This window comes from Caenorhabditis remanei, chromosome II (assembly GCF_010183535.1).
Source record: "Caenorhabditis remanei strain PX506 chromosome II, whole genome shotgun sequence".
In the NCBI taxonomy this organism is placed as follows: Eukaryota; Metazoa; Nematoda; class Chromadorea; order Rhabditida; family Rhabditidae; genus Caenorhabditis; species Caenorhabditis remanei.
Window position 1 is genome coordinate 3,328,786 of NC_071329.1, and position 11,785 is coordinate 3,340,570.

General features: G+C 37.4%; 1 protein-coding gene across 1 annotated transcript; it reads left to right on the top strand.

Annotated features, from left to right (window-relative positions):
* Nucleotides 1-1,271: 1,271 nt before the first annotated feature.
* Nucleotides 1,272-7,403, top strand: GCK72_004285 (uncharacterized protein; the record flags this gene model as incomplete). Its single annotated transcript, XM_053724585.1, has 6 exons — nucleotides 1,272-1,421; nucleotides 2,477-2,952; nucleotides 3,968-4,372; nucleotides 5,208-5,613; nucleotides 5,979-6,133; nucleotides 7,001-7,403. 6 exons carry the CDS (start codon nucleotides 1,272-1,274, stop codon nucleotides 7,401-7,403), a joined length of 1,995 nt encoding a protein of 664 aa, XP_053588779.1.
* Nucleotides 7,404-11,785: the final 4,382 nt, after the last annotated feature.

Consider the following 11,785-nt stretch of genomic DNA (forward strand, 5'->3'; position numbering starts at 1 on the left):
ATGGCTAAAGTTCCACAAAGTCGTCAAACTCGGCCGGAAGGTTCAGATAGACGGCGGACGCACAGGTCATACAGTACCGTCCAAAAGGTTGTAAACTTTGACCGTTTTCAGTTGAAATTGCTCAACTTTGAGAGTGTAGCATTGTAATTCTGATTGTTCAATCAAGTAAATTTTTAATGAATTATACAGATCAAAGGTATAGCTTCATTTTTGTAGTTGACAACTTTTTTGTACGGACACTCCCTAGCAAGTTACATATCGACAAAGTAATTTCTCCCTCAAATTGACCAATTTCAGTGCAAAATAATGCAATTCTTGAGCTGCCGTCTTAAAATGGCCTTAACTCTCTAGGGAGCGTCCGTACAAAAAAGTTGACAACTACAAAAATGGAGCTCTACCTTTGTTCTGTATAATTCATTAAAAATTTTACTTGATTGAACAATCAGTATTACCATGACACACTCTCAAAGTTGGCCAATTTCAACAGAAAAGGCCAAAGTTTACAACCTTTTGGACGGTACTGTATAAGCATCCGTGCTATAGGATAATTATCACTAAATTCAAATTGGTGTCCACGTTACAAAACGCGGTTTAGCTGAGCAGCGACTCAATTAACAGCCTGTCAAATGGTCTGCAAACATAGAACTCGTCGAGATCTACATTTTAGTATGTTTTACAGCTTATAACATTAAGTTTGAAGCAATTATTTCGGCGGCACAGTTCTTACAACCGCGCCCCGTCGCAAACGAGAGAGTATCGGTGGAGAGACGCAGAGTTTCACGATTTTTGATCTATTCTCGTAATTTTCATGAAAAATGCGTGAATAGGTAAAAACGGTGAAAATCTGTGTCGGCGCGAGAAAAAAACTCTGCGTCTCTCTCGCCGATACTCTCTCGTTCGCGGTGGGACGCGCTTGTAAGAGCGGTAGACTGCTAATAGATATGTATGTAATATGTAAAAGATAACTGATTTGTATTATATAAAAATTTCAGAAATTTCAGACGGTCATCTTCAGAAGTTGTAAATCAGAACGACGTCATTCATAATTTGTGTCATAAACGTTATTTTCCCCTTGTGTATAATTGCCAATTAGCAGATAATAAATATTTTATTTTATCTAATTTATAATTGGTTCATCATAATTGTGTTAATTATCACTATTCATATATCTTTTCTTGTCACGGAAACCGCGCTCCACGGCTAAATGGGATCGTCGAGCATGCGGTTTTCAGCCGCGACGCACACGCAACGCAACTCCAATTTTCAGAAGAATGACACCATCAAAAGGAGCGAATTTTCTGGAGAAAAAGAACAAGTTGGAGTCGTTGGTTTCGCGTTTTCCACAGAAACGGAATAGTGTCATTCCCGGTGCTGAGGAGGAAGATCCTCCGCCAAAAAAGGAATTTGAAGTGAAAATAGAGGTAAAAACTCAAGAAAAACTTTTTTTAGAAAATTTTTGACCTAAAAAACTGTAAAATTCGAAAAAAAACTTCAAAAAATCAAATTTTCAGCGAAAAATCTCAAATTTTCAGCGAAAAATGTCAAATTTTCAGCTAAAATTCACAAATTTTCAGTCAAAATTCACAAATTTTCAGCCAAAGTTGGCAAAATTTCAGCCAAAATTCTCAAAATTTCAGCCAAAATTCTCAAAATTTCAGCCAAAGTTGGCAAATTTTTAGTCAAAATTCACAAATTTTTATTCTAAATTGCACGGTCTCCCATACGGCGAAAAAGAACTGCAAGGAACGTGAAGGCGATTTTTTCACGTTTTAATTCAATTCTTTTATTTTTTGCACTGAAAATTCAGTTTTTCGGGTTTTTAGACGGCGCAATTGATGAAAAAAGGTCCCGTCCTACAGAATTGTAGAAAATAAAATGGTCTATCTCATGAGCCAGAAAACGTGAAATTTGGTCTGAAATCCATTTTTTCTATACAGAAAAACTGATTTTCAGAATATTGCGTATAACTTTTTTGGTAGAAAACATTTTCTAATAAAACTTGCACATAATGTTTCTGAGGATTCTCCAAAACTGTTACAATTTTTTTGAAAAAAAATATCGGATGAAATGGCAGAAAATCTCAATATTCTGAAAATCAGTTTTTCTGTATAGAAAAAGTGAATTTTAGACCAAATTTCACGTTTTCTGGCTCATGAGATAGAGCATTTTATTTTCTACAATTCTGTAGGACGGGACCTTTTTTCATCCATTGCGCCGTCTAAAAACCTGAAAAAACTGAATTTTCAGTGCAAAAAATAAAAGAATTGAATTAAAACGTGAAAAAATCGCCTTCACGTTCCTTGCAGTTCTTTTTCGCCGTATGGGAGACCGTGAATTGGCAAATTTTCAGCGAAAAATGTCAAATTTTCAGCCAAAATTCATAAAATTTCAGCCTAAATTTATAAATTTTCAGCCAAAATTCACAAATTTTCAGCCAAAATTCTCTAATTTTCAGCCAAAATTCTCAAATTTTCAGCCAGAAGATGTTCCCCCTCGACCAAAAGAACCAAAAATCGAGATTGATGAATTCGCCGTCACGACCACTCTGATTGAACCAAAAGAGGAGCCATTTGATGACTATGGCGAGCAATTTGCTACCGATGACTTGGCATTTCGATATTTAAATTATGACTCGTTTTTACCTGAAAATCCGCCGAAAATTGAGATAGAGCCACCAGATGACGTCGATTTTAAGACGGATATACTAGAATATGGCGACTACCAAATCGAAGAAATCCCAACCAAAAATCAAGAAGAAGACTATTGGAAGAATCCAAGGAATAAGCACACTTATAGCCTCCGAGAACATCCAAAAGTCAAGAATTACCCAGAATATTTATCAGGAGAAAACATGGAAACTATCGATAACAGTAGTCAGCCATCGACGTCATCAGAAGCGTATAGAACTGAATATATTGTTGAATCCGAAGAGATTTTGGTTCCGCCTACCACGTAATTCACATTTCATTTTATTAGCTGTCCACCACTTTTGCAACTGCGCTCCACCGCAAACGAGAGAGAGAGAGAGTATCGGCGAGTGAGACGCAGAGTTTTTTGAGCTATTTTTGCTTTTTTCCAAAACAATTTACGAAAATAACTTTTTCAAAACAGCAAAAATAGGTCAAAAACTGTGAAAATCTGTGTCGACGCCAGCAAAAAAGAAGAAAAAACTCTGCGTCTCTCACTGATACTCTCTCGTTTGCGGTGGAGCGCAGTTGTAATAAAAATGCAAAACGCAAACCGCGAATTCTCTGCCCGAAAATGAAAAAAAAAAGCGAAAAAATTAAGAAAATCTTAAAATTTTTATCGAAAAATTTGAGGAAATTGCATGTTTTTATACAAATTATTAAAACAATTCGACATTTCTGCCAAAAAAGTACGAAATCCTGTTAAAATTTCAGCCAAAAATGGGGAAAAATGCTCGTTTCCGAGAAAATTGAAAAAATTTGAAGATATTTTTCGAATTCCACTGTCTTCTACATATTTTTATATCCATATCCATATTCCTGAAATCCCCTTTATAAAATTCTCATTTTCACTCAAAATATTACGGTAACACTCGTTCCCAGCTGTGTTGAATCACGATGGCCGAGTTTACAGCTCTTTCAACTGCGCTCCACCGAAATCCGCTTGAAAATGTCTCTTTTTCTCTAAGTCTCTCATTTTCGCACTCAAGGCTTCGGTAGAGCACGATTGTAGGAAGCGTGCCATGCTTACAGAGATTACTATAGAAAACTGAACTGTGGCAAATGCGCTCTAATAATAATCTTGTGAAAATAACAGTTTTTCACTGGAAAACTGACATTTTCATAAGATTATGAATAGAGCGCATTTAGTCACGCGTAGGGGGAACCTATGCCCAAATTTTTAGCAATTTTTGAAAAATGTCTAAATTTTCGAAATTTGATATTCAGGACTGTCTTTTAATACAGATTTCAATGCATATGCTAATTTTAACCATTTTCAGAGGAGGCAGACGATGCACTCTATGTTTCAACGTGCAACATCTCGGGAACACGAGAACAGTTTCAGTTAAAAACGATACGATGGTCCTGTTGGTTCCACGAGTGCTCCAAGGTCATATTAGTATAGATCAAGCGAAACATATGCTGAAAAAAAGAACGCATGTTGTATGTCGAAACCATTTCAAAGACACCGTCGACACACTTTGCACGTATCTGAGTATCGAATCGTCGGATCAATTTTCCAGTGCACCGCCCGAGTTATTAGTGAATATTGTGAACGAACTTTGTCCGGATGTTGGATATGAAGGATTCCAGAATTTGATCCATAAATTTGATGTGAAGAACAGAAAAGTCAAAGAAGTGGTTCGTATTGAAAATATTCCGAAAGTGAAAAGTAATCGTGGCAGGTGAGTAACATTGAAATCGCCGTGAGTTATGCACCAGAGCTGTGCGGAAGTGAAATTTCCTTATCCGGAAGTCGGAAGTGAATTTCCTTATCCGGAAGTCGGAAGTCGGAAGTAGATTTTTTCGCAACGATTCAAAAACTCCTAGAAAAAGTTCATAAAATTCGCGAAAATCAGTGGAAAACTAGTTTTTGGCTGAAGAAAAACCTATTTTCTGTCCTTTTAGACCATTTTTCCATGCATTTTTGCGAAATGCGCTTTTCGAAAATTCCACAGTTATGGAATGAAGGAAGTCGGAAGTAAAATTCCTTATCCGGAAGTCGGAAGTGATTTTTGTTATCCGGAAGTCGGAATTCCGCGCAAGTCTGTTGTGCGGAATTCCTTCGACTTCCGACTTCCGTGTAAAATGTTCACAAAATGTTCGAATTTTCGATGAAATTCTGTTAAAAAACGAAGCCAAAATTCTTTCGCTTGAAAAATTTTCCTTAAATTGAAATTTTCAAAATTTCACTTCCGTTTTCCGACTTCCTTTTTGAAAATTTCCATACTTGGAATGGTCCGGGCCGCGAAATTTAGGCCCGGCTGGAAGGCCCGATTATTTGGCGCAAAAATTCTAATTTTTTTCGATTTTTTGAATGTTTTTTTGCGAAAAAGTCAAATTTTCTACTATCATTCAAAATCAAAAGAATTTCTGAAAAGTCGTCAAAAAAGTTCCAAAGCCTTGATACATTTTACTTCCGTTTTCCGACTTCCGACTTCCTTTCCCACAAAAACTACTGCCGCACTCCTCTGTTATGCCCACAAATTCCCAAAATCTTATGAAAGAAATTGATTCCAGAAAACCGAAAGAGAAAACCGAAAAACCGCCAAAAATGGATCACTATTGCTCACTATGCTCAAAGGGTCAAGAACTACCAGCGATGCAAGAAGTGCCGAATGCAAATCACGTATTGGTTATAATAGTCGGATGTATCATCCGCCAAAAGTACACCATTGCTCAGGCTCAAATTTTCTTGCAACTCGTCGAAAAGTGCTATATCTGTCATGTGCACTTCGCAGAGGCTTCCAAAGAGATTTGCAAATATTTCGAAATTGGCGGATTAATGGATATTAATTCGTGTAAGCTGGAACTGCTGACCGAGTTGATGCCTATTGTGAAAAGCTTATTCCCGGCGTATACATCGGCTAAATTTCAATTAACTGTCGGCAGCTTCTATGAGCAGTACAAGGGGATTATTGAAGGGGTGAGGGATTTTTGGCCCATAATCCAAAGGTACATCGAAAAAGGGTACATTGTGATCAGACGTAATTCGAGGAACATATTACTGCTGTTTTCAGAGAGATATTAAGATTTAGCATTTTAGAAGATGTTTGAATCAATTATGGAAACTCCAATATGATCATCTTCCAAATGTTTGTTGGAGTAGTTTTTATTCTCTCTGAAAACCGCAATTGAACTCCTTCTGTGAAGAATTTCTCGAAATTTGATGAAAACTGTGAGAATTCTGAAATTTTATGAAAATTCTGACTCGATGTACCCTCTGATTCAATGTACCCTTTTTCGATGTACCCTTGAATTATGGGCCCCTCACTCAAGATTCTCTTTCAGTTCATCACTGAAAACGTAAAAGTCGAGCCACCAGAAGAATCAGAGAAACCAGATACCACCGCTTACAAAACAGGAATATCTGAAGTTCTCGAACTGCAGAAAAAAGGATTCTGCACTCTAACGAATCCGAATGACGCGTATTTGATGACCGTTCAGTATGTGTTGTTGATTTTCAGCATACTTACAAACCGGGCCGGCGCGTAACTCACGTCAAACTCAATATTATGAGCTGAAAAATATACTAAAATGTAGATTTCGACCGTGATCTACTGGCTATTCGTTAATGTGCCGCCGCGGGCCGCGAAAAAGTGCCGAAAAATGCGAAAATGGCCAAAAAAGCCATTCTAGCCCGGCCCGCGGCACATTAACGAATTGCCATCCGGCCCGTAGTGGGTCACGGACATATAACTCGTCGTGATCTGGCCTATAATCCAAGGGTACATCGAAAAATGGTACATCGTGATCATATGGTACATTGAATCGGAGGGTACAGTGAATCTTAGGGTACGTCGAGGAGCTGTGATCATAGGGTACTGTCGAGTCAGAATTTTCATGAAATTTCAGAAGTCTCACAGGATTCATCAAATTTTGAGCAAAGCTTTGAAGACGTAATGCAATATGATCATATTGGAGTTTCTATAATTGATTCAAGCACCTTCTTAAATGCTAAATCTTATTATGTCATCCTTCTGAAAACAGCAGTAATATGTTCCTCGAATTACGCTTTTCTCAAAATTTGATGAATCCTGTGAGACTTGTGAAATTTTATGAAAATTCTGACTCGATGTACCCTATGATAACCCCATGGATGTACCCCATGATCATAGGTTCTCGATGTACCCTAAGATTCACTGTACCCTTCGATTCACTGTACCCTATAATCAAATTTTTCATAGATGTACCCTTGGATTATGGGCCTCGATATCTACATTTTAGTATATTTTTCAGCTCATAATATCGACTTTCAAGCGAGTTACGCGCCGGCCCGGTTTGCAGCCCTTGAAACATCATATCTATTTCAGAAAATACAAACACGGGATATATATCGATTTCACTCAATGCACACTATGCTTAAAACTGAAAAGTCGTACGGAGCTGAGAAAAGTGTGCAATGGAGATCGTCTGGTGATAAGTGTTGGATACGTGCTGCTCGAAAAGTTCACCGTGACTCAAATTCAAACACGGATGCACAAAAAAGAGAACATTGTGTGTCATTCTCACTTTGCGGATGCATTTCAAGCGATTTTGAATAATTTGAATGTTGATAGTATTGTTGATGTTCCAAAAAGTCCCATAGATCGTAAAGAACATGTGATGACAACTGTCAGTGCGTTGAGTTCTTCATCTCAGAACTCTCATAACGCATTTTTTAGTATTTTGGATAAGTTCTACGCTCAAAATGCTGATATCGTCAGTATTGAATAGTGCGTTTCTTTATTATTTTGGAATTTTCTATTTCCGGTTAATAAATTTTATTTTTTATATGTTTTGCAGATTAATCAATGGTTTAAAACATTAATTTTGAAAACCGCGCCGAAATTTTTGCTGATTTCAGCGGAGTGAGGTTGATTTTACTACAGATCCCGTGCGGTCTCCTCCTTTTTTGAATTTTTTCCCTAAAATGTTGGAATTTTTGACTATACTTCAGAATTCAATCAAAAGCTAGTTATGCATCAAAAATTGAAATTTTTAATGTGAAATTTCAAAAAATTTGGTAAAAACGGGTCAGTTTTGAAGCCGGGCTTGAAAATTCTCTACCGGCCGGGCCTTAAATTTGCAAGTATGTTTTTTTCGAAATTATGAAAATGACGGCAATAAGACAAAGTTAATTAGTTGTAATTAGAGTAACGTGTCGATCGCTATGATCATCGATAGAGTCGACGATAATCGGTAAAATCATGTCGATTTGATCAAACTTTAGTTTAGTCGATGACCAAAAAATGAGTCGAGACTCGACGATAATCAAAAAGTCATGATTATCATCTCTAAATTATCGATGACTATCGACGATCATGATCACTCATGATTATCGACAATTTATCGACCGGCGATTATCGATAGTCGGTCGACGATTATCGACGATAATGAGCAAAAATAAAAGACTCCGGAAACGGTTTTAAATGGCTCAAACTGGTCAAAAATGGTGTTTTGATAGTCTTGTAAGAGTCCTCTATTGATTCCATAAAAAAAAAAATTTAAAAATGAAAGAAAATTTTTCAGAAATCTATCAAAACACCATTTTTGACCAGTTTGAGCCATTTAAAACCGTTTCCGGAGTCTTTTATTTTTGCTCATTATCGTCGATAATCGCCGATCGCCGCGACGATCGACGATTATCGATAATCGTCGACCGACTATCGATAATCGCCGGTCGATAAATTATCGATAATCACCAGTGATCATGATCGTCGATAGTCATCGATAATTTTGAGGCGATAATCATGACTTTTTGTTTATCGTCGAGTCGCGATTCATTTTCTAGTCATCGACTCGACCACCTATCGACTGTGATCTATCAATTTTCGATTCAAAAATCATCGAAAATTTGGTCGACACGTTACTCTAGTAGTAATTAAGGTATAACTACCCTTCGAGCATTTTGGGATGTTTTTAGGGATTTTAGACATTTTTTGGCATTTTAGACCAAGTTTTTAGACCAAGTTAATTTGAGGTATAACTACCATTCGAGCATTTTGGAATTTTTTATGTTCGATGGGTAGTTATACCTCAAATACAACTAATTAACTTTGTCTTAAATCCCTAAAAAATACCAAAATTCTCGAATTGTAGTTATACCTTCAATACAACTAATTAACTTTATCTAATTGCCTTCAATTTCATAATTTCGAAAAAAATCATACTTGCTAATTTAAGGCCCGACAAGGCCTTTAAGCCCGGCTTCGAAAAATGACCCTTTTTTACCAAATGTTTTGAATTTTTTCGAAATTTTACATTAAAAATTTCAATGCATAACTAGATTTCGATTGAATTCTAAAGTATAGTCAAAAATTCGGTATTTTTGAGAAATTAATTCAAAATTTCGTTCAAAATTTCAGTTCAAATTTTTCAGCCGGGGATTCGGGCCGGGGCGGGGCCGTCAAAATTCTTGTCACGGCTCGCCCCGGCCCGTTGCAAGTATGGTCACTGCTCCCTTCCTTAAACAAGTTCAAAAACTCGAGTTCAAACTTTGATTTTTTTTGAAGTTTAATAACATCTGGAAGTCGTTCAACCAGTAACACATGGGCGGAACATTTCCCAGAAATTCCCCCGATTTTTCACTCAATCGCTTCGAAATCTTGATCCACAGCTCGTCTTGAGCACAAAAAAACCGAAAATAAATTGAAGAGTACTGGCTGAGTGACTATTGACGGTAAACAAAAATAAAAACACACTTACGGACAGAGAGAGAGATAAATAAATGGATGGATGGGAATATACGAATTGGAAATGAGAGGAAGAGAAAACAAATTGAATATATTATAGAAGAAGATAACAAAAACAAAAACAAAAATATTTTTTCAAAAATAGGGGACGAGGGCGAAGACAAATCTACAGTAATCTTTCCATGAGATCAAGGAATTCTTGTGAAAATTGATAAAATTTGAGTTCCCATCACGGTTTTTCTGAATATCTTAAATTATCTTTTGGGTAGAAATTTTTTTCGAAAATATGCTTGGTTTGACAGAGATCCACGATGTCGGGAAGGGTTCAATTTATTTAAATTTTCGGTATGTTATAAATCATACTTGCAAATCGGCCCGGCTCGTAACTCGCGTCAAACTCAATATTAAGAGCTGAAAAATATACCAAAATGCAGATCTCGACGAGTTCTATGCCTGTGACCTACTACGGGCCGAATGGGTTTTCGTTGATGTGCCGCACGCCGGGCTAGAATGGCTTTTTTGGCCATTTTCGCGTTTTTTGGCACTTTTTCCGTAGTAGGACACGGACATAGAACTCGTCGAGATCTGCATTTTGGTATATTTTTCAGCTTAACATTGAGAATCCTCGCAATATCAGCTTTCTAGTAGTGTAACTTTTCATTCAAAATCTTCAATTCAGGAAAACATAACACCTAATAATCCAAGGAGCTCGCATACAGTCGTTCCCCTCTATCTGACCGCGGACATTGGCAAAATCGCGTGTATCTCTGTTCAAGACGGCCATCGGCAAAATTTGAAAACATATTCAGAATCCTCACAATTTCAGCGTTCCAGGCATACTAAACAGTGTTAAAAAGGGAAATAATTTTTACATTGTTAGCTTAGAAGACATGGATTCTTGAGGAATCCTTTTTGCCACTAATTCATTTCAATTTCGGTAGAGCGCATTTCCCAACATTCCTATCTACTTCCCAGGGTGACGTGTCTCTTCTCCTCCCTATCTCCCAACCTTTGTGCTCTTCTCAATCATAGTCCCGTCACGGGCGCCTCCATCTCTCCGTCTCTCTCTCTCTCTCTCTCTCTCTCTCTCTCTCTCTCTCTCTCTCTCTCTCTCTCTCTCTCTCTCTCTCTCTCTCTGTCTAAGATACTTCAAAACATCGTCAATGTCCTCTCTCTCTCTCTGGGATCCCGTGTGCACCCATCTCTTGCTCCGCGAGCACTCTTTCCCTCCCTTTGTAATATTATTTTCCTCTTTTCTCTCCTCTCATCCCCGCCCCGTGTGTGATCTACCAGCACAACCGCCTCAATCTTTTCTCGAGCTCTCACCCCTCGAAAGGTTTTTTGTGTTGAGAGCACATTGCGGCTTCAAAGCTTGTTTTCCTTTATTTTTTAACGATTTTCTTTAAAGAAATCATGTTTTTGTTGATATTTTGATATTTCTAGAACTTTCGAAATCTGAAAATTTAGGCCACGTCACCCAAAACATGAAAACGCTCAATGATTTAGGATTAAGGGTTTAGGCTTAAGGGTTTAGGCTTAAGGGTTTAGGCTTATGGCCTTAAGCCTATGGCTTTAGGCTTAGGGCTTTACGCTTGAGGCTTTAGGCTTAAGACATTAGAATTAATGGCTTAGGCTTATTTGAGATTTCTTGAACATTCGGAAATCTGAAAATTCGCTTTCAAAACGTGACGTTTTACAACCGTAGTGACGTGTTATCACGGTTTCAGAACGTCTCAAACTCTCCAGATTTTAAAATTTGTTTTTATTTTTCAAAATTTCTCTGGAAAAACCAATTTTCTCAACCGGTAACCTAGAAACCCAAAATTCTGGAAAACTAGTCCCCGACTCAAAATCATAAAATTACAGACTAGTTTTTCAAGTTTCGGGGTTTCTAGGCCACTAAAAAGTATTTTTTCTTCATTTTTTCTGGATTAAGTGGCCTAGGAAACCAAAAATTGCAAAAAATAGTCTCCAGATCGGAAAATTGAGTTGATGGCCTAGTTTTTCACATTTTGAGTTTTCTAGGCCATAAATACTTCTACAGGTTGTTTTGCCTTTTTCAGCAAGGTATAAAAATCCAAAATTGCGAAAACTAGTCCATTTTCCACATTTCAAGTTTTCTAAGCCACCAAATCTTACTGCCAAGACCTTTCGACTTAAGGCCTTAGGCTTAAGGCCTTAGGCTAAAGGTTTAAGGCTTAAGGCTTTTGGCTTAAGGCTTTGGGCTTCAGGCTTTAGGCTTAAGGCTTTAGGCTTAAGGCTTTAGGCTTTAGGCTTAAGGAATTAGGCTTATTACCGTTTTTTTTTAGCAATCTCACGTTCCTCTCGTTTTCTCGAAATTTTTTTCGAATTTTCAAAAAATTTCAGATCCCCCAGAATCTCCATTCAGAAACCCCCTACAAGGTCAAAAAAAATGCGCTGATT